The sequence below is a fragment of the Strix aluco genome, chromosome 4, assembly GCF_031877795.1.
Source record: "Strix aluco isolate bStrAlu1 chromosome 4, bStrAlu1.hap1, whole genome shotgun sequence".
Lineage (NCBI taxonomy): Eukaryota > Metazoa > Chordata > Aves > Strigiformes > Strigidae > Strix > Strix aluco.
In genome coordinates, this window is record NC_133934.1 from 33,170,012 (window position 1) to 33,191,888 (window position 21,877).

Consider the following 21,877-nt stretch of genomic DNA (forward strand, 5'->3'; position numbering starts at 1 on the left):
TATTCCACTCGCTTTGTTAAATTTTATGTAGTCTTATTCTGGATGGAAAACAAGCAATAATGTTGTGATAATTAGTTGTTAATAAGTAAAACGTGATTTGCAAAACTATATATAAACCAGATCCAAATGTAGCCACTCCTAATTCAGACACAACCTGAAATCTGTTGGAGAAATAATGTGTTGAACAGTTCAAAATGATGCTTAAAACTTTTTTTATATTATGTGCTTATATAAGGGAAGTACTATTTTGTCTTAAGTATACCTTTAGGGATTAGTCTTTCTGACTCTGAAACCAGATTTCAGATGCTCCCTGTTTGTTTATATGAAATATGATCTGTATGTATGCCTTTATTTGCAATCTGTATTTGCATTTATCTTTTCCAGATTAGAGTGTTCAGGCCTCCTAACTATTCTGGTACAATTGCACTGGCTCTTCTGGTATCTCTTGTTGGTGGCTTGTTATATCTGCGAAGAAATAACTTGGAGTTCATTTACAACAAAACTGGCTGGGCCATGGCAGCTCTGGTATGCAGATTTTCCTTACTAATATGCTTTTTATTAGTTTCTTATCCTATCATATGTGTCTTCATTGCTTGCACAGTAAATTAAGAATGATTGTGTTAATACATTGTTCAGAATGGTACTATCAGACAAAGATTCATAATCTAGATTTTGGGGCTAATTCTCATAAGCAGTATCAGTTACTATGAGTGATTCAATGAAAATTAGCAAATACTCTGATAGTTACCTGCTGGTTTTTGTTTGAGCTTTAATAAGAAAATATTTCTAATAAAAAGTGTTACTAATGTTCACTGCCATCATTCAATGTGTCCTTTTTTGTAAAAGCAGTAATGTTGTGATTTGGTTCAGTGTGGATGTTAATGTCAGACTGTATTGCTTTAGAATAATGAAAGTTTAAGAAAAGTAACAAAGGCTTTTATATATTTGTAAGGAAATTCTAAAAGAATTAAGAAAGAAAGAAAAAGGTAGCAATTCTTTCCAAAATTAGTTTCAGGAGTACTGACCTCAAAGTTCCACTGTTAGCCTAAATGAGAATAGGATGATCTTATAGGGTTAACTCTGAGGAAATTGTAAAACTAGCCAATAGTCTGCTTGAAATATTAGTCCACTAAACCCTCAAGGCCATAAATAAGGAATTAAGGTTTAACATGCTTAATAGTGTATCGCAGTGTATTTATTTATATCATAGTTTTCAAATAACTGAGTAGACTGATGAAAAATGTGGACTGTGTGGCATAGTCAGCTGTCTCGGTTTCAGATAGGAAGTAGCATGCAAAGATGGTAGATGATGGTTAAGGTGTAGCAATAAATAGTTGTTACCATGTCATCATTATGACTGACAGAAGAGGAAAAATCTGAGCAGCAGCATCTAAGGCTTAGTTTTCAGGGACGTGGAGTCAAGAGCATAGTTATCAACAGAGTAGTGTCTATGCTTATCAAGTCCAATCCAGCATTTTACAGCTTAATAGAGCTCCTTCCTTCTGTATGAGCTATATATTAATTTGAGAACAGTAATTTTTAATAATTTGTTCATATATTTTGTATGACATAGGGCAAGCTGTTCTTTTTCCATGTAAATGGTTATTTATTCACTTCATCATTTTAAAGACTTTTTCTCAACTTGCATCAATATGAATTAACCTTTCTTGAAAGCACATGGCTAGGACAGATGAATATGAGTTTACTTGTGCAGCAGTATTCATATTTTATTTCTCATGTAGGCTCCCTTTCCCATGAAAGCTTGGACCAGATGGTCTTTTGAGGTCCCTTCCAACCTGTGCTATTCTATGATTCTGTGTATTTTAGCTCTGCTAGAAGTAGGTTACTGACATATCCTATAATTGTTTCTGCCTTTTCAAAGCCACCTCATGTTGATAGTTTGCTGTTCTGCTTTCATTCAATAATATGAGAAGATACCTTCTTTTGAGACACTTTCAGCTAATGGGCCCACTGGCAGCCTTTATTACATCAGTTCAAAGATGAAGATACCTAGTACCTGTTGGGCTCTAATTCAATTTTTTGTGTCTAAATGATTAGCAAGATCTTAAAGCAAGCTCTTTGTTCAGAGTTCCTTAGTATTTGGCATTACTCTTGAATAATGGCTACTGATAATGCTGTTTTCTCTCATGGTGTTATCATAGCATTTCCTACTAGTCTACGTGGCATACGTTCTTTATTTGAGCAGTTTGTTAATCCACCCTGTACATTGAGGAAGGAAAAAAGAACAAGATTTTAAATAAGCCACCTACAGAACTAGATTTCAAGTGGAATGATGTCTCCTTTAGGTTTAGAGAGCCAGGGGCAGAATGTCTTCTTTGTTCCAAGATGTCATTTGGAGTATCCTGAGCCCTAGCACAGAGTTTTGACACTTCTATTCCAAACCAAGTCTGAGCTATTTAGTTACATATATTTTTCTAGATTACCAATATTTTTCAATGAGATACACTATCACCAAAAAGCTCAAATTCGATGTGTATCAGTCTAACTTTTTTTGGACTCCTAATCTTTAGAGATCACCTGAATAAAACAATAATTAGCATACCAAAATAGGTGTTTGTGTCAAAAACCAAACAGATATGTAATCAGTGGTATTTTCTTTGTTTAACCATGCACTATATCTCAGGAGACGGCAATTTTATTCCAATTTCATACCTCAGGGTTTCAGATCAGAAGTTTAATGTTTGAATGTTTTGGGGAATTGTGGTTTTTGTCTTGCAGAGGTTAAAAATCAGTTCTTCAAATCAAGAATCATTCTATTACAATCTGCGTTCATAAATAGTCGAAGACATAATTAACTTTCTAGTTAATTCTCTTAATTTAACACATCAATTCTTTCTTAAAATATTTGCTGTTTTCCTTAGCAGCAACTGGACATTTTAGATCTGAACATAACTGTAAATTTCGGTGTCGAAAACTTATAATCACATTCAACAGAACCCCTGTGGACAGGGTCGATGTCCAAATGTGATCAAACATTTAAAGAAATTGTATTAATGCCATTCAGTAATTGTCATCCTGCTGATTGTATTGACAAGCAATAATAGAGTTAAAATTAATTAAAATGGCATTAATGCCATTCATCATTGTTGCTAATACTATTTCCTGTAAAATTCTGTTTACTGTAAAAATGAATAGCACTTAGAGGATGTTTTAGGAAAAGGTCTTATATCTGAATGTATGTAGCAATTAATCATGGTATTGAGCCAATGCTTCCCTCTTTCACTCATTACTATTCTTTTGCCTTCACAATGTTGTCAAAGCCCCATACTGCAAAATGATGTTACAGCAAAGATCATGCAGTTACCAGAAGTTCTTTTGGTTTTACTCAGGTCTACATGGATGTGCAAGTTAATGTTGTAAGTTTTTTGGTGGAATGGGCAGGGAGTCCGCATTGCAGGCTTTTGCACAGATGACCTCAGTTCTGTAAAAAGACTAGAATATGTCAAGATCCATAGAAGAAAATGGACAGCATTAATATATTCATTCTAAGCTATTGTGTAGTTATGATTCTCTTACATGGTGCTTTTTTCTACCAAAAAAGCTTAGAGCTTTTTTTTCGTAAAAGATCTTTAAAAGGGAGAATGAAGAAGATGGTATCTAGTTAAGGGGAGAGAGTCATGCCTAATAAAATGCTTTTATGAATGGCATAAATAACTAATAAATACTTAATTTTAAAGAATTATATTCTTCATTAATATATTTTCCTTTTTGAACTTTAAAAAACAAATTAAACAGTGAAAGCCTGACAGGATGCATAAAAACTACAGGAAGCCCATGTTTTTGACAGGACTATTGGCAATTTTGTTCCTAATTGGCAGTTCTTTTTATGGATATTGCAGAACTGAGAAAGCAGAGGAGCTTTTTTTCTAAAAGCTGTAGTTTTGCTTTTTGATTGTTTTTAAGGCAGTGTTGTACTGCTGGGTAGCCAGAATTCATTAACCATATGGAAAATAACATTTTTAGTTTCAACTGAAACTTTTTCATAGGTATCCTGGAATTCAGTAACTGAAAACTGTATCATTGCAAACAGACAAGTCTCTTGTTTTCTTTTCCTTCTTTTTCAGAGCTTCTTTGTTTTGAAGAGCTTTTATGCTCTCAAATGTTGGATACTTTAAATGAAAAATGGACAGTGCCTCTCTGCCTAATTGAATGATCTGTTCCTAAAAATTAGAAAAAAATTACTGGCATAAACTGCCTCTGCTGTTTTTATTAGCAGGAGAACAGAGGGTCCCAGAAATACTGACTGATTTTTAATTTTTTTTTTTTTTATATCTCCATTGATACCAAAAAGTTGTCTCATAGGTAATATTTCCAGCACTGTTTTAGGAGGATATTTAGGAATGCAGTTTTTAGTGATCCATCTAATGGTTTTGATAGACTTTCAGAAGCAAGACCAGGGCTTTCATCTCACACATTGATTCCAATGCCTCAACATTAGATTGCGCAATAGCAATGCTATTAGCAGTTTCATCCCCTCATTGAAGCACTGCATACTCTGGTAGTATCTTGTATGCCTTAGGCATTTTTACTTGCAACATTACCCAGAAGACTTTTAAAATGGCAAACCAGGATGACTGAGTCACAGTACATAATATCCCAAAAGATGTCTTTTGAGATCACATCCAGAATTTATCCCTTAGATTATTTTAGACTTTAATTCAAATCCTACTATTCATCTATGGATATTTTTCCCTCTGACATGCTAGCACAAAGATGAGGAAGGACTTCAGTCTTTAGATATTTGCAGAGTCCTGTCCTTTTATACTGATAACAAGAAGCAATTCAGATTCTTGTCAAGACTCTTCATTTCTTAAGCAGGGAGAATAAAACATCAGATGGTATAAACTGGACAAATTCCTAACATTTTAGATAAGGTATTGCCACATTTTAGACAACAGAACTGGTGCTGAGAGTTTATTTGTTGGCTAGGATGTGGGCTGCTAGGGGGCTTTTTAAAGTATTTTCTTTACCAGACTGCCACTGGTTTTCTGCATGTAATTTTCAGTTTTATTTTATGTGTATATTTCAGATTTGCCTGTATACTTGTGGAATCTGGGAAGGCAAAGTCTGTGCTCAAATTAGAAGTCAGCTGCCTAGGAGTTGACTCTATTGGGCAAAATATGTCAAGCCACTTGAATGAGGAGACAAAGCACATGTTTACTGTTGTTGTAACACTTAATGGTTGTGAGAAATGTGTTCTGTGCTGATACACTCCACAGTACCTATACCATACAGTACATTCATGATCAGTTATTGCTCCAAAAGAGCTTGAAGGGTATCATGGCTACTAGTGACTTCGTAACCCTTTCTGGGAATAAGGGTAACAATGTGTTCTACTCAAAGATACAGCTAGAAAATGTCAGGCTCCTCTATGTGAGTAGGTAGGCATCTCAAAAGAACAGCAATAATTATTAATTTCTTTTTCTTCCCTTAGTTAGAGGTTTTAGAGATGCACAGCACCTTTTAAAGATACAGAAACCCATTCTCTTTCCTTCTCTGTTGTACTCCCTGTCCTTGAATTGTATAGCTCTTATTGGACGTTCTAATAAGTGAGGGATTGTTATTTAGAAATTGAGTACAGATCTTGCAGCTCTGTAGCCTTCATTGAGTACAAAAACAAAGTTAAACTAGATAGAAAGGATTATATTTCTTTAAAACAATAATTGTGAAATGACTAAAACTTACATATACAGAATAGTATAGAAATTAAGTATAGAACTGGCTGTCTGTGTCTCACCTTTTTTTGAAACCATGCTTGAATTTAGCTATATTCATAAATGAATCTAGAATTTCATTATTTTCTTATGTTACAAAGTATTTGCCATGTTCTGGGGTCTAAAGTTGCATAGAGAAATCTAATGATCTGCTTTGTATAGTATCTGCTAGTAGGAAGCTTCACGTCAAAATGCATACAAATGGCTTTTTAAGTCTTTAGTAATTTTAATAAACTGGCAGATAGCATTAAACAAAACTTACACCTTTGAGAAAATAGTGTATTAAACCCAAGTCATTTGACAAAGCTTGCAAGACCAAGAACAGCTGAGAAATTCTGCCCAAGTACGTGTAAAGTCGTGTCTTGCTAGCAATTCAGCATGCTGGTGGGACTCTTGGTGCTTAATTTACCTAGCGTCTGTTCTTAGAAGCCTTGTGGTACACACACAGCTGCACCACGGGTGAGCTCAAAGCAGTTTCCCTCTTAGCGAAACTAAGGCTGAAGTCGTGCACTGTGAAGCCATCAAGAAAGCACCACATGCAATTTGTTAACAGGCTTCTTGAGCAGTCCTGCCTACATGTACAGAGTACTCATCTAGGACAGGTAATAGAGTTGAACTTCATTGACACTAAAGACATCCTGTGGGCATTTGGTCCTGGAACCATAATGTGTTGTAGCAAGTCATTGTTCCTTCACTCTGTACACTGCACCAGCCAGTAATGTAGATCTACTGTTTGCTTTTATCATTTGGATGCAGAATAAGCTACCTAAATCTGGAAGCTCTTAAAATAGCTAACCCCTGAACTACCCTGATAATTCAGGTGGCATGCAGCAGTTAAAGTGTTATTCTTGGTGTGACAAGGAGAAGGAAGGGAGCGGGTGGATGAAGGGGATGTCCATGGTACTCTTCTCTGAAGAACTGCTGAAGTGCAGAGTCTACTCTGGATAAGTGGAGTTGAAAATCATTCTAAGTGCTCAGAGAAGAGTGCCACAGCCTGATTCTTCTCCTGTTCTTCAGTTTTCATCCCTTGTACTTTGACAAGACCCAAGAAAACTGCAGAAAGGGGCCATTTCTCTGCATATTAATTGTTCCATTGAAATAAATACAATATAAACCCATAAGCTAAATATGAAGTCATTAATCTCATGTTACAAGTTGTTCATTCGTAGGAATGAATTTGACAAAGTTTTATCCTGGGAAACACCAACTCACAGTAATGGTGAGTAAATGAGGTGTTTTGGAAATTTTGGATCCCAAAGCATGGGATCCTATGGAAACTATGGGGTTTGGAATGGTAAGCATTGTGTATCAGTGTGATGTATCAGGTATCATAGATGCATACATCTGTTCTACAAATAATGGTGTGTATTTCAAGTGTATTTTACAAACAGTAGAAGTCTGTAGTTTCCAATGGTTTTTTTTTTGGTTTTTTTTTAATCTGGATGATTGTAGTAGAAGAATATAAAACACAACAAAATGAGCTTGAATGTTGAATCTGTAGCATACCAAATTCTTGCTTAGGGGATATGATGGAAATGTGGTCTCCTTCCGAAACTTAAAATAGATGAAGAGTAGAAGAGGACAAGGGAGAAGCTGGAGAATGTTTTCTGGCTTCTGAAAAAGTAATTTTGAAATACACTGTAAAGAGTTGCATGATGGAAGGAAATTGTGGCAGATCCACTAAATTAGTTTTCTTGGTCACTAACAGTCTGAACTGGAAGAGGATGAAAGATGCCTTCAGGATAGACAACGATATTGTAACTCTTTCCTTTTCAGTAATATTAATATTTGGAATTTGTTTCTCCACACTATTGCATCTCCTAGATATTTTTTTGTTAGGCGTTACCATGTTGTGAGACAGTGCATTTGTACTGGCAAGCATTAAAGATCTTCAGTAATTTGAGAGATTTATCCATTATAAAGTATGGCTGTATATAAATGGGGGTGGGATTTTTTAATCTATCCATATGGAAGCAGATTTGGCCCTAGAGAATGTAAATTACAGTCATTTAAGAATGAATAAAATGTCTTTTCATAGAAAACTCACTTTCAGAGAGTCACAGTTTGCATCTATGCATCTGTTCTCTTTTGATGTTTTACTTTTCAGCTTTTGGCCTTTCAAAATACCTCTTTCACCTCACTTTTGTTTGCCATATTTTTAGTTTCTATACTTTTGTACTTTCACATAAGCTATCACCTGTGAGATTCATCACCAAAATTGCAGCATAAATTTTTCTGCTAAAACAATCTGCAAGGTATAGAAATAGCTATGTTACCCTTTTCCAGTAATAGAATCATACACATTTCTTTGCATATTATTAATTAAAACATGACCCATTTGCTGATAATCACTACCAGTATGCTTTCATCTGCCATATTATACTGTACTGTTACATTCCAAATCCTGTTAAGGGCAAAATGAAAGACACCTTAGATTTAAAGCCAAGAATCTCTTCTTAGTGTAATTGAAATCGTAACATGAAAACAAAGAATTATTATAAAACAGGGTATGAAATTTTTTTTTCAATATTTGCTTTTTCTTTCTATTACAAGGGCAAAAAATCTTAACAATAACACCACAATTAAAATTGTTATGCATACATTTGCTAGTATCTTTCCCTTTCTCTGATGTCTTGGTTACTCTGCCACTGTTTCTGTCTGGATCTTGAGATCATTCATTAGCTTTGGTTTGGGACATGGGGATGCTATGGTGAGTTGTCAGTGTTTCAGGTTCTTTGCTGGGAGGAGTGTGATGCTGCTGCTTTCTTCCTCCTTGCTCTAGGGTTCACTTGGGGCTACTTTCACACTTTGTGCTTCCTTCACTGATCTGCAGCTACATTTCACATCCAAATTTACTGGGTAAATGGGGATGGTCTGCTTGCCCTTCGTTCTCTTTTTTACCCCTAAAACTGTTTTTGACCAGCTCCCATGTCTGTGTTTCTTTAATTCACCACTGGCACAATATTTATTGTGTTTGGGGAATCCAGTGTAATCCTGTGCCCCCTTTCGTCTCATTCCATACTGGTACACTGCATTTTGTTGTCTCTGCTGTCATCCCATGCTTACAACACATCAGTATGTAGCTACTCATTCATAGGAATGAATTTGACAGTTCTATCCTGGGAAACACCAACTCACAGTAGTGGTGAGTGAACGAGGTGTTTTGGAAATTTTGGATTCCAAAGCATAATTATTGGTCATAATTACTTCATCCTAAATAGAATAGAAAAAAGAAATTATTGTTCCATACAAAGATAAGCAAAAGTTATGTAAACTAGATATAGCCACCTGGTCTTTGAAAAATTTGCTGTTTCAGCTAAACAAGTTAAAAAACAAAAAAACACAAAAAAGCTAACACAGATTTGGATAAAGCCTGACAAGATTCAGTCCTACGGCCTTGCAAAGTTTGTTCAAATTGTATCTCTAGAGGTGGCAATACTGCATTTATGGCTATACAGAGCTACACTAGCTTACTTTTATTTCACTAATATGTTAGTAAACATTCTTTAAAGAAAACCCTTTAAAGAGTTTTAGTAAACCCTGATATAGTTAACCATCATGGTATGAATTTTTACATTTGTGATCCATCTGCTTAAATCACTATACTGTGCTGCTGGAAACATTGCTGTACAGTGAAAATGAGTATATATGTAAAACTGTACTTAAATTATCGTGGAATTTTTGTAAGGATTATCTGTACTGATAAGTCAGAAGACATATTTAGATGATCCATATTTCCCATTTCTGTTTTTCTCATTTGGTAATCAAAAGATACTATATTGTCCTCTTTAAGGTAGTCATAATGACTCTTGCTATGACTGCGATGTTTGTCATGTAGATTCTGCAGTATGACTTTTTGACAACCATTTTTACAGTTGTCATACATACCTAACGTAGCTTCCCACTTCTTTCCATAGGGAATTTCACTTTTCTACCAACTCAACCATTGATATTTGTCATAACTAAAATGAATCATAGTCATTTATGACACACAATGAGAATTTCATAAAATGGGAGAGACTTTTTTTTTGTAATTGGATTTTTTTTTTCTTATGGTTTTATATATCATTTCATACACCTGAAAGCAAACAGGTAAGCTAACATTTGTATTAGTTTAGATGCAGAAATAATTTCATGAAAGGAGGTACAAATCTTGAATGCTAGTTTGCAGAATATTTGCAATGAACGCCTTCTACTTCTGTGAGTGCTTTTTGTCATATAGATGTTTAAATGTGGCAATTCCAAGTGCACATAAAGACAGGATTATTCCAAGTGAGATTTTGAAAATATCTGTCTTGAGCTAACTCATTTTCTAACAGAAGCCATTAAGAATTTTATGAGAGCAACACATCTAAAAACCCTATCCTAAAAATCAAATAGAGGTGGATACTGTATCTGGTTAGGTAAACAATTATGTATCTAAAACAGGCATCACCAGCAGAATGGATTTCTATTAAATTTCTCTGGGTAAATAAATGAGTATATTGTTTGTCTGTTTTTTTTCTAGTGTGTTGTATTTGCTATGACATCTGGTCAGATGTGGAATCACATCCGTGGACCCCCATATGCACATAAAAATCCTCAGAATGGACAAGTGGTGAGTTGATTGTTTTAATTTTATTTTGAGGGGAAATACTATATAAACAGACATTTCCTACAGTGAGTCTACAATTGCAAATAATTGCAGTTTCATAGCACTGACAGTCTATCAATCTTAAATCTCCACTTGCAAGCAGAGTGTGTTTTGTAATTTCAGATGTTTAGAAAGTGCCACCAACTTCCATTTGAGCATGGAATAAGTGGCTCTGTTTTTCAAAATTCTCTCTATCGGGCTCCCAGCTGTAATGAATGTGTTATAAAAAGGTCCATACCACACAGTTTTCACTGCCCAGAGGTAAATGGATATTGTGTCTTTTTGTAGAAACATGCTCCCTCAAAAAGTGAAAAGCAAGTTTGTTTTTTTCTTGTTTTCAGGCCCCATTTACACAAACTTTTGAGGTTTCTAACCCCATATTTTCTTCTTTCTTGAGCTTTTTGGTTAGAAAAGGAGATGGCAAATATTTTCATGTGCTTGATACCTTTTTCCATCATGCCCATAACTTCTGTACTGAACTTTATGAAATGCTTTTTCCTATATCTCTTGACTCCTTCAATTTAAATTCTTTATCAGCTTTAGTAAGAAGTTACAACTAGTTGACTACTGCCAAAAGTACTGTTATATCCTGCTACTGCTGTCTTTGAAGGAATTCTCTTACTTTGCTCCTTCCTGCTCACAAATTAGCAAATGTTCATCAGAGTTCAGAAGGAGAAACTCTCTTTGCCTACTGGGAAGGCAAAGACGACCTTGGCTAGTTTCTACCACTCTTTGTTATTTACCACTTTTCAAACAAGTTGTTGGGATGGAATCTGTGAAACTTGCAGTGAACTTAGTGATTAGGAAGCTTTTTCATAACTAGTGGCCTGTTGACCTATTGTCAGCTTTGACCATCACTAGTTAAAGGAGACTGGTTTATGTCTTAAAGAAAAAAAAATATTTGAAGCTCCCTTTGTGTTGTATCTTGGTTGGAGTAGCAAAAAAAATGATGGTTTGAATTTGATTGCTGATCTGCTTTTTATCAGAAATGTAGCAGCATACTGATATCATAAAATGATATGACTAGCTCTGTCAACTTTGTTATGGAGAAGAAGAATTGATAATGTAATAAATAATCTCTGTAAAACACTGTTTTAAAAATTCAGAGTTTTTCCTTACTGCCTTGCAGTATTAAATTTATGATTGTTTCCTATGGAGTGAAAGAAAGGAGAAATACTGCATAGAAAAAGCACTGTTTGTGACAAACTAGTTTTTACAGTATCCAGTTTTGTAGACATTGGCCCTTCTTAAAAACCTGTTTCTGAAGTATACCCTACTTTAAAATATCCCTTCAGTTGTTCCTGAATTTGTGCCGTCTTGTCTCAGTTTTCAGTGGGAACTCATCCTGAGTGTCTGAAAAGCTACTAGTTTGGGAGTGTTCGCATACATAACTAAATAATGAATGGTAAAGATGGTTTTAAGTTCTAGATACTAAGCTACTGTATTAGTCAACCTACATACCTTCATTTTTGGTTTTGCTCCATTATATGACTTCAGGTAAGTTATTTTGTGCCTCTGATTCACCTGTCACTGTTCATATGTGTCATACTTTCACCTCCTTGGAGCTATGTCTGTGTCAGTAAGTAAAACCAGTCAGATTCTAAGAATTAAAAAAAAAAAAAAACCTAGATGCAGGATCACCAAGTTCCTGATTTATTTAAGGTATCACTGACCGGTAGAGTTGTAACTTAAAGCTCTGATTTTTACCAGTGTTAGAAGCTTAATAAGTACTCTGTAAACCTTACCTATTTTACACTGTGGATTTTTTTCAAATAACACTATTGAACATTTTCCTGTTTAATTTTTCTAGCACTTATCTATGTTCCTGTGAATTTGAAGTCATAAAAGTGCTATCTAACACTTCTGCGAGATTTATTCAACCACAATAATTCACTGTAACGATGTTCTTCATTAAGTCAGCAACTGCTGTCTTTACAGCTGGATGAAATTTAACTCATCACTTTCTTTCCAATGTCTAGGATTTAGTACCAACTCCAAATTTGCATGCCAGTTTTGTAGAAGGATTTCTTGTATGTAATACTCTGAAACAGTTACAAAATTCTGTTTTTAAGAGGAGGCATAGAGCAGGCCACCAAGCTTAACTGGTTTTTTGTTAGGTTCAAATTTACTAATTCTCAGCTTTTCTTACTTCACAGGAGTTAGTTGTTTAGTTCTGTGCTAGCTGTAGAGCCTGATATGCCACCAGACTTTGATAGTGACAATATTCTGTCTTCATAAACTGATCCTTACCTTGGATATCTCCTGTTATTTGCTTTGTTCTTGTCATAATTTTAGATGACACTTCATTTCTTTTCCTTAAATTCCTATTTTTTTAAAAGATGAAAAGAGATTTGTTTGCGTTGCTTAAACAGTACTTACTAGTGCCAGTATCTTGTACAAGTAACATTACCAGTTCTTAAAATTTTTGGCTTGTGCACTACATTTGTGATTCTTCACTTGATTACCTAAACTATCTTAATTCTATGATTGTATTCTTTGAGTGAAGCTTTTAAACCATAATTCTGTGTGGGTCTATTCTGTGAAGTTGATGTGCTCTCTTGTGGAGGTTGTTGCAGTTAATTCCTTTATTCCCCATTGGCATCGGCTTATTTCAGTTTTTGGGTCAACATGAAAGCAATATCAATTTTTATGTAGAAAGCTGAATGATGCAGTACCATAGTTCTATATTTCAGTTCTGGTTTAGGTTAACGAAACTGATGCTAGTCTTCTATCTTGACACATTCTTTATGTCTGTTAAGTTTGTGGAGTTCTCCATTTTTTGCCTAATGATTTTGTTAGGATTAGCTCATTACTGACTGTGTGACACTAAAATCTGTACCTATTTTACTGGGATTGAGAGTAAAAACTGAACATCCCATTGGTGTGTCTATATAAAAACAGACCTGGGAGACTTCTGACTTTTATTCAGAGCTTGATCTGTATAGAGCTGGTGGTGAGACAAGTAGAGAGCTGGAGAAAGTGATTACATATTTTTGAGCCTCCTGCAGAGGTAGTTCTGTTGCTGTTTAACTGGCCTAATAGCAAAGAATTCTCATTAGATTTTCATCAGCTTTTAATCAAATAGCAGCAATGGCTAAGAAAGCATTTCTGTATATCCAGGGATTAGCAGCCATTTTCTTGATTTGGGTAAAAAAATCTGCAGTTTTTACTGTGCGGTATGCTCAAGACTGCATCTTTAAAATGGTTGAAAGTTTGCTGTAAATAAGAACAGGTCAAAGGACAAGCTTGATCTAAAATACTGAATTAAAATGGTTTCTAAAGCTCATAATTTTCTTTCCTTCTCTGAGAAGAAATGATTACAAGTTGGAAAAGCTTTTGTGTGAAGAGGAAAATATGATATTTTTATTGTCAGATATTAAATGGTTTTCCTACATAAACTGATGCTTTCTGAAATGGATAATGGTATTATTTGCCACCATATTAATTGGATTTCTTATATTTTAAAAGCTTGTTAAAATTGCTTAAACATATCACAAATTATGTCGTTAGGAAGCAATTTATATCTGTTTAGTAGAGCTTTTAGACAGACACCTTGCAGTATCAGATCAAATATAAGTATTTGTTCAATTGTGGATTTTATTCAGCCTTTTTTTTTCCTACTTACCTTTCAGAGTTTTATAACCACTGATTCAGGAGCAGTCTTTATCACTTTTCAAATGATCTTGCTGGTAATGGGTGTGCGGTAATCTGTATGTTTCTGAAGTTAAATGAAAAATACGTTTGACTGCTAGTATCATTATTGTTTCTTCCAATGCAAAATTAAGGTACTCCGTGTGAAAAATTTATGCTTAGAGTATTGAAATTCTTAATTCACATTAATCCGCTATTGCTAAGCAGGACAAAATGTCATTTATTAAAGTATATTCTTCTGTGTTTTCTGACATGACTTTTTCATATGAGTCTTAATTAAAATAAAGGGAACTGTTTCTTGGAACAGTTTTAAAGAATGACTCTCCCTTTCAAACTCAGTAAGTCACAGTAAATGCATTGTCCTTTTTCCTTCAATCTATCTGTAAACATATTTGAAGTACAGTTCACCAAGACTGTATTTGTAATACCTGACTTTTCTGAAAGTGGCCATGTTGCTTGTTAGCCATTTCAATATATACAAAAGTCACTACTGTGTGATATATTATTACATATTTGTCTTGCTTTTGGGTAAAAAAAGAAGTTCAGGTTATTATATCAGTATCTAACATAAGATATCCAAATTGGCATCGCTTTTACCACAGAAATATTTTGGTGCATCTGTCAACAGTAATCACAACTGTAGTGCTATTGGAAATACTTCTTAATATTTTATTGGAATAACCAATTATTTATGTTCATATGCTTGATAGAAATGAGAAGTACGTTGTTTATCTTATGAGTGTATTTAATGAAATGGCTGTCCTGTGGTTATCAAAGCAGTGAGTCTACTCAGAAGCTGCAACTAATAAAGGGTTTCTCAAGCTTTTAATTTAAACCTTTTCCTTGATTTACTCAAAAAAATTAACAATTGTCAGTGTAAGATGTAGAACTAGTATAAAACAATCTTAATTCTGTTAACAGATCAGCATGTTAACAAATGGGCAACATCATATCTAACTAGTGTTGGGAAAACTATTAATCTGTGTAAGACATCTTTCCTAATTTTTGAGATTGCAAGGGTGATTGTAGCTGGCCTTTCAATAACTTTCCGTATAACAAGTTTGATATTAGAAAACGGAAACCTTACACAATATTTTGTCCCCTTTTTTCTTGTGGGAAGAAAAGGAGGTAGGAAAAAGGTCATGACAGAAGGGTTGCTCAGATGAGCCATTAGAACCTCTAAATTTCTCAAAATGGTCAATTCTTGAAGCATACATGCTGTAAAAGCTCAGATAGTACCATGGTTTTGCATGTACTGTAGGTTTGGCTGAGTAAAGTTGGAACACGTTCCCATAAAATAAAACTGGATTTTATACAAGTAGTCAGGCAGCAAGTAGTCTGTCATGATAAAATCCAATAAAACAAATAAAAGCACTAGATTTTAATTACTGCTTGTAACAACAGAAATCCAATTTTAATTGACTGATACCACTTTCAACTAACAAACACTCTTCCTCCCTCCTCCACTTTTTGCTAAGTGTAGATGGGTTCATAGATGCAATTTGATTTCATTTGAAAGAAAAACTGTTTTGTACAGAACAGTTCTTTTTGTCAGAAGTCAGGGAGACCTCAAATATGTGACGGTATGGAGTATGTGATGATAAAATCATAATGTAATACAGAAAAATATACTTCTTTTAAGACAGAAAAACAGAATGATACAAGGGAAAAAATCTGTTCGTGTTGTTTTGTTACTACTAGAACAAGAGCCGTTTTCTTAAACCCAGCTTGAGTGCTGGGTAGGAACCTAGTTTTTCTGTCTTCCTGGACTTTACTCGTTGTGTAAATGTTAGAAGGCAAGAGCTTTCTCCAGTAAAATAATTTTGATTGGAAGGTACCTCTGAAGATCATCTAGTCCAGCTGCTAGCTCAAAGCTGGTTAAGTTGCTTAGGACTTAGTCTAACCAAATTTTTAATGTCTTCATGGTTAGAAATTCCCCAACCTGTTCCAGTGTTTGGCCATCGACATCATTATTTTAATTTTTACCTTTTAATTTTAATTTATTTTTATCTTTGTTTTATTTCCCTCAGGAACAGTCAAGGTAAATTTTATCCATCTCTTTGGTAAAAGCTCATTTAGCTGAGTTCTTAATCAGAATTTAACACTGACTTTAATAAAATTAGACTTAGTGCAGTAGTACAGCTTTTCAGAATTCCTGACAGCATACCTTTGCTTAAGTAGCACTAGCACTCTTATGATATCACTACAATATCCACACTGGAAACAAGAAAACATTAAGCCTGGAGTAGTCATAGAGATTTTTCTTTGTATAGATTCTGTTCTTTGAATAGAGATGTGCAGACATTCTTCCTGTAGCTATTAAACAACTTAAGCATGTCTGTTTTCTTCTAAAATCTTACAAGTTTTCAACAGTTTTGAGATAGTGGGGAAGGGAGAAGAAAGCAAAGAACTCTACCATATTTTCCCTATTGCACAGCACAATCTTTCACTACTTCAGATGGATTATTTTGTGAATCTTTCCTCTTCCCTGCAGAAAGATAATCTACAGCACAAGGGGGCACATGCTCCTTTTGCTGAAGTACAATTTCAGCATTTGGCAATTGTCTTGCAAATTACTAAGCAAGTATCACAATATTGTCTATCCTGCAGAGCCTTCTATAGTTACAGACCTGGTGCATTTTTCCACTGGAGAGCTCTTGCCTCTCCATATAGTTTTGTTAGTAAACTCTAATGCTGTCATTTCAATGTAACAGATTAGATTTATGTCTGTGAACAATGTCAAGAGAAGGAACATGCATTTGAGTGTGTTAATGTAGATGAAGCAACATACTTCAGACAGTCCTTCATGGGCTAATTCACCCATAATCTCTGGTTCACTGGCTATTCTTTTTTAAGGTGGTTATTTTTTATTGAACGTAAAGAACTCTTGATACTTTTTTTTTTAATCTGCAAGGCAACAGTTATTTGCTGCTTGATATTTTGATCAGTATAAAATGCTTTTTGTATGTTTTCACGGAAACAAAAATTATTCTGACATTGGTTTTTGTCTAGCTCTGGTGCCAACATTAATTCCTTTCTTTGGCTGACCTTTCATGTTTACTGGCTCTTCCTGAAGGAAGAAACAATAGAAGAAGACTTAAGGACTAAATTAAAAGGTAAACTAAAGAGTTTTATTGTACATCAGATTGTTCTTCTGAACCTCTAAAAAGCAGCAGGGTAGTACTATACATTTCACTTTTTAGATATCAAATATTTCTCAGAGAGTTCCTGGACATTAAATGGCAGGGTATCTATGGTTTTTGTTTTTCTGTTCTTTGAATCATAATTTCTTTTTTTAATTTCTATATGTTGGCACCCAGATCGTGTAGATTATATAGTGACAGATAGGCACACATGCCTATTTTCATTATTTTCCTTACATATTCTTTTGAAGCATTATGAACATTCACAAGGTTAACGATGCTACCACTACTGTTCCTTACCTTTCATTTTGAGACTTAGAAGTGTCCTATTCTTGGGTGTTTTTTTTTCCCTTCACTGCCTAGCAGCATACTTGCTTAAGAATTCAAGAGTCTGAAACCAGGTAGATGAGGAACCAGTTTCGGCTTCAGATAATGTGCTCAGATAGGCAAAATGTACTCCTATACTAAAATTAATATAGAGTACAGTGGTACTTGGGAAGGTTATGCATATGAGCATAATGTGAGTGTAGGTGCTCTTGTAAAGACAAGGGTTGACTACTGGGTTAAACAGGTTTTTTTGTTTGGTTTTGTTTTTTTGATGGGTTTTTTGTTGGGATTTTTTTCCAAGTCAGTGGTAAAATTTTTACTGATTTTACTGATTTTTATAACAGTAGACCTATTCAAAACACCTTTAAAAATCATATCCAAGGAACATGTATGTATTCATTTTTCTTTCGACACAGTAATGCTTCAATAGGAGAAATAAATGTGGTCTAGCTTTAGAATAAACAAAGAGAATCTTTAAATAAATGAAAGACCTTGTTTCCTGATGTTTTGTGTTTCTCAAATAAATTTATACAGTTTATTTAATGTTCATTGATTGTTATTGCACTTCTGTTTATTACAATGATTGTAATTATAAAAGAATTGGAATTATGTATATGCTTTAATCTTCTCAGTGCTCACTGAAATATATCTTGAACATATAAAAGCTATTTCTAAGTTTTTATAAGCATATACTCACTGAATCTACAATGCTTATGTCATCAGAAATGCCATACGACATGTGTTATTAAAATTAAAGCTTTCTGCTGTTCTGTTATGTCCAAAGGACAAATTCAAGCTAAACTATTGGGTTTCTCTAGAATATACTCTTAATATGTGAACTGTAGTCCTATAATTTAGGATTCTGGTGAAAAGTCCAGTTTATTTAATTAATTTTATGTTAGTTCAATTAGGTTTTGCTCACAAGGATATCTTACACGGCTGTTAGATTGTCAGTGCTTAAATGTAGAAAGGGACATTCCTAAGTCAATTGTCTTGCTGTGGCTATGTAAGTGGTAAGCTATATTAATCAAAAAAGTCACCAAAAATGTTTGAAAGGGAATTACTATTTTCCAACTGCTCCATCCATCTTCCTTGGAGGATGAGGAGGAGATAATTTAACTTCTATCATGATTGCTGTTCAGGAGTCAAACTCTTTATGTCCACATTGTTGAGAAACAAGTTCACAAAAGAAGTGGGCTTTACACAAGCTTTAGAACAAGGAATTATTTTCACTTTGTGCTACCCTTTAGACAAGGACACTCTGCCACTTAAAAAGCTGTTGCAGAACTCCCACATGTATTGATTAGAAAAGGTGGTCTAGAGCCCTTCTTAGGAGAGTTTACTTCTGTATAACATAACTGAGATTTATCAGCTCTTTCAATGTTTTTAAAGCATCTTGCATCAAGCTAGTATGATGCACAGAAGTGGATTTGAGGAGCAGATTTCATGTACATCACATTTTCTTGGTATTCAGTACTTACAGAATTAAACTTTCACATTTATTAGAAATAAACTGTAGTTCTTTTGTACATGTTTGTACTGAAGAGGAGGCATTTTTCACTGTTCCCCTTAAACGTGTATCATTAATATTTATATGAAAGCTGTTAAAGGCTGGAGTGCTCTAATTTTAGGTACAGTGCAAATTAAAAAGAGTTCTTTACTGAAGGTCTTGCAAATCTAGGTTTTGAGCAATAAACAAAAACATGAAATAACCTCCTTCATGTTCACAGGTCCTGAGGTCACTTAGCATAGCAGAACACTCTACGTGAAGAGAAAATAACATTATCATTTCAAAAAGGGAAGTTGTCTGCATTTATCAGCCCTTCGCGCTTCTAATATGGGTCAATGGAATGAAAGAAGAATTTGGTTTGGGATTTTTTTCTATAATCACTGTTCTAAAAAACATTCCAAACAAAAAAAATGTTCATGTGCCTTTTGCACATCCATAATTCTGTAGTTCATATTAATCAGACTGAGTAATCCCTGTCAGATAAAAGAAGGAATTGTTCCATAGTCTTCTCTGTGGCTAAATACCAGAGTCATAGAACTAAACTGAAAATTGTTTTTTGAATTATTGTTGTTTTATTTGCCTATAGACAGAGAACACTTCAATGATGGTATAACGAATGAATAAACACCATCTGATCTTGTCCAGTGATGTCATTTAAGATATTATTAATGCCGGAAATTGGGAAAAAAAGGCATAGATTGTCTTTAGAACCCAAGTAAGTATACTGCCATTAAAATGCTTTGTGCGTGAAAACAAAACTTTAAAATTGAGCTCTGGAAATGTGCAGAAATATTTGGGCATAGTAGTACTCAGCCCTTTTTTGTGGCGCTAAAGAATTGGAGAGTTTTGTCAATGTTAGCTACTTCACCTTCTGAATGTGCATTTAACTGGAAGCATGCTACAGTAAGTGGAAATAATGCAAGCATTGGATCAGCTGCACAGTTTAAGAATGGATTTTAAGAATTGATTTAAGAACCAAATTGAATTAAATTCATGCTGTTAGTCATTTAATATCCCAATAATTGATCACTTGCATTATTATTAATTATCTCTGGAAAATGCAGAACCAGAAGAACATGATGTGAATGTATATGCCACTTCAGGTAGTGCTCACAGAGGGACCATAGTGTATTTGCTACTGTGGTCTTTCCACTGTATCCCTCTCATCCCTTAAAAACACTATATTAAATTCAGGCCTACAAATATTTTGCAAACCTTGAGTAACTGGAAAAATAAAAACAGTACACAGACTTTAATTTATATTTCTTCTGGCTTTTTTCTCCTGTTTGTTTGATTTCCTGTTTCTCTAACCCTACTAAAATATTGGAAGGCTTCATTTACTGAAGAACAAACAGTTCAAATCCCTCCAAACAAACCTCTTTAAAGCTGAGGAAAAAATTCTAGGAGAAACTGATTAGAGAGACATTCAAACCACTGTTACTCAGAGGATTATTTTCTATATAAATTGAAGAACATACCTTCCAAAAAGGATAGCAGATACAGAATGGGGTAGAATAAATCCTGAAAATAAACAGCACAACTGAAATGGTAAACACACAACAGCAATTTAAAAAAGAAAAGGACAACTGGAAAGAAAAACAGAAACATCTTCCAGCAGAATCCTGGTTTTTACTGGTATAGGTGACCAGTACACACTTCTGCCGATACATTTGTCTTTAAAGTAAGCCTCTGTTCAGTGGAACTTATTCCCTTTGAGAGGTAAAGAATACTGTAAGGTTGAGTTACCAACATAAGCGTACTACCAAGTTAATAAGTTCGGTCCAAATGTGTAATACTGGTTTGAGGTTTTTAACTTCTCCTTTGCCCTTTCGTTGATATTTTTTTTTTTTTTTTTTGGATTTGCCTATCTACGCAGTTTCATATAGCTCTGATCCAGCAAATAACTTTAATGCTTAACTCATAGTACATGAGCACACAGTAGTGGGAGAGCCCTTGTACATTGTCCAGTTATGGGCAAGTGCATTTTATCAAAATCTTTAACTTTAAGATTTTGCTCCTAGATTTGTTTTACGGTGCTGTTGTACCACCTTTTTATAGTCAGATGGAACCTCTTTGAATTGTTGCACGGATTGCAGTATTTTGTACCTTGATTTTGAATTAATTTTTTAATAGGCAGATCACGTTAATGAATCATATTCAGCCTGTACTTATATAGTGGATACTTTTTTCCTAGCTGAGTTCTTTTCAGATAACAAGAACATAATTTGTGGAAATCCTCCTGACTTACGAAGCGTATAACCTTCATTTCATGCCATGTAATGTAGAGGTTTTTTCCTCTACATTCCTCTGGCATCAGCTGAATTCATTAGTACCTATTCCTGCACTCAAGTCATTGACTTGAAACTTAATAAATTAGTCCCAAGATCTAGAATTCCTTTATGTGTTTTTAAACAGCCTGTTCTGTCTCCCATTGAGCCAGTTATTCAACCTTCTTATAGCGTTTGTTCCAAACCTATTTTTCTCCAGCTTTACATGTAACAGAATGAATTGCCAAAGTCCAGATAAATAGTAGCACATTTTCTTTGTCAAGAGGATTAATTACCTTAAGAAAGAGATTGTGCCTGATGAATCTGGAATCTATCTCTTTGAAATAAGTGGGCTGTATTTCCTCTCATTTTTCATGTTCCTTCATATATTTAATTGTTCTTTATTTCAAAATCCATTCAGAAGCATTTCATGTTACTGAAATCTAACTTCCTTACAGATAATGTTTAGTTTCTACATATGCCGTGCTATAGATTTGCACTAACGTACTCAGATAGACTTAGCTCAAATATATACATAAAAAAATAAAATTGCTACTTGTTGCGGGAGGATATCGGACTTGCACAACTCTCTGAGAGTTATATCAAGCAAA

At 34.4% G+C, this 21,877-nt stretch overlaps 1 protein-coding gene across 1 annotated transcript in view; it reads left to right on the forward strand.

Annotated features, from left to right (window-relative positions):
• The window catches only part of TUSC3 (tumor suppressor candidate 3), a 142,948-nt gene that overhangs the window by 67,880 nt on the left and 53,191 nt on the right, over positions 1 to 21,877 (forward strand). The window contains exons 5-6 of the mRNA XM_074822641.1: positions 385 to 525; positions 10,243 to 10,332. Coding sequence (XP_074678742.1) covers positions 385 to 525; positions 10,243 to 10,332 — 231 coding nt within the window. The remainder of the gene's footprint in view (positions 1 to 384; positions 526 to 10,242; positions 10,333 to 21,877) is intronic.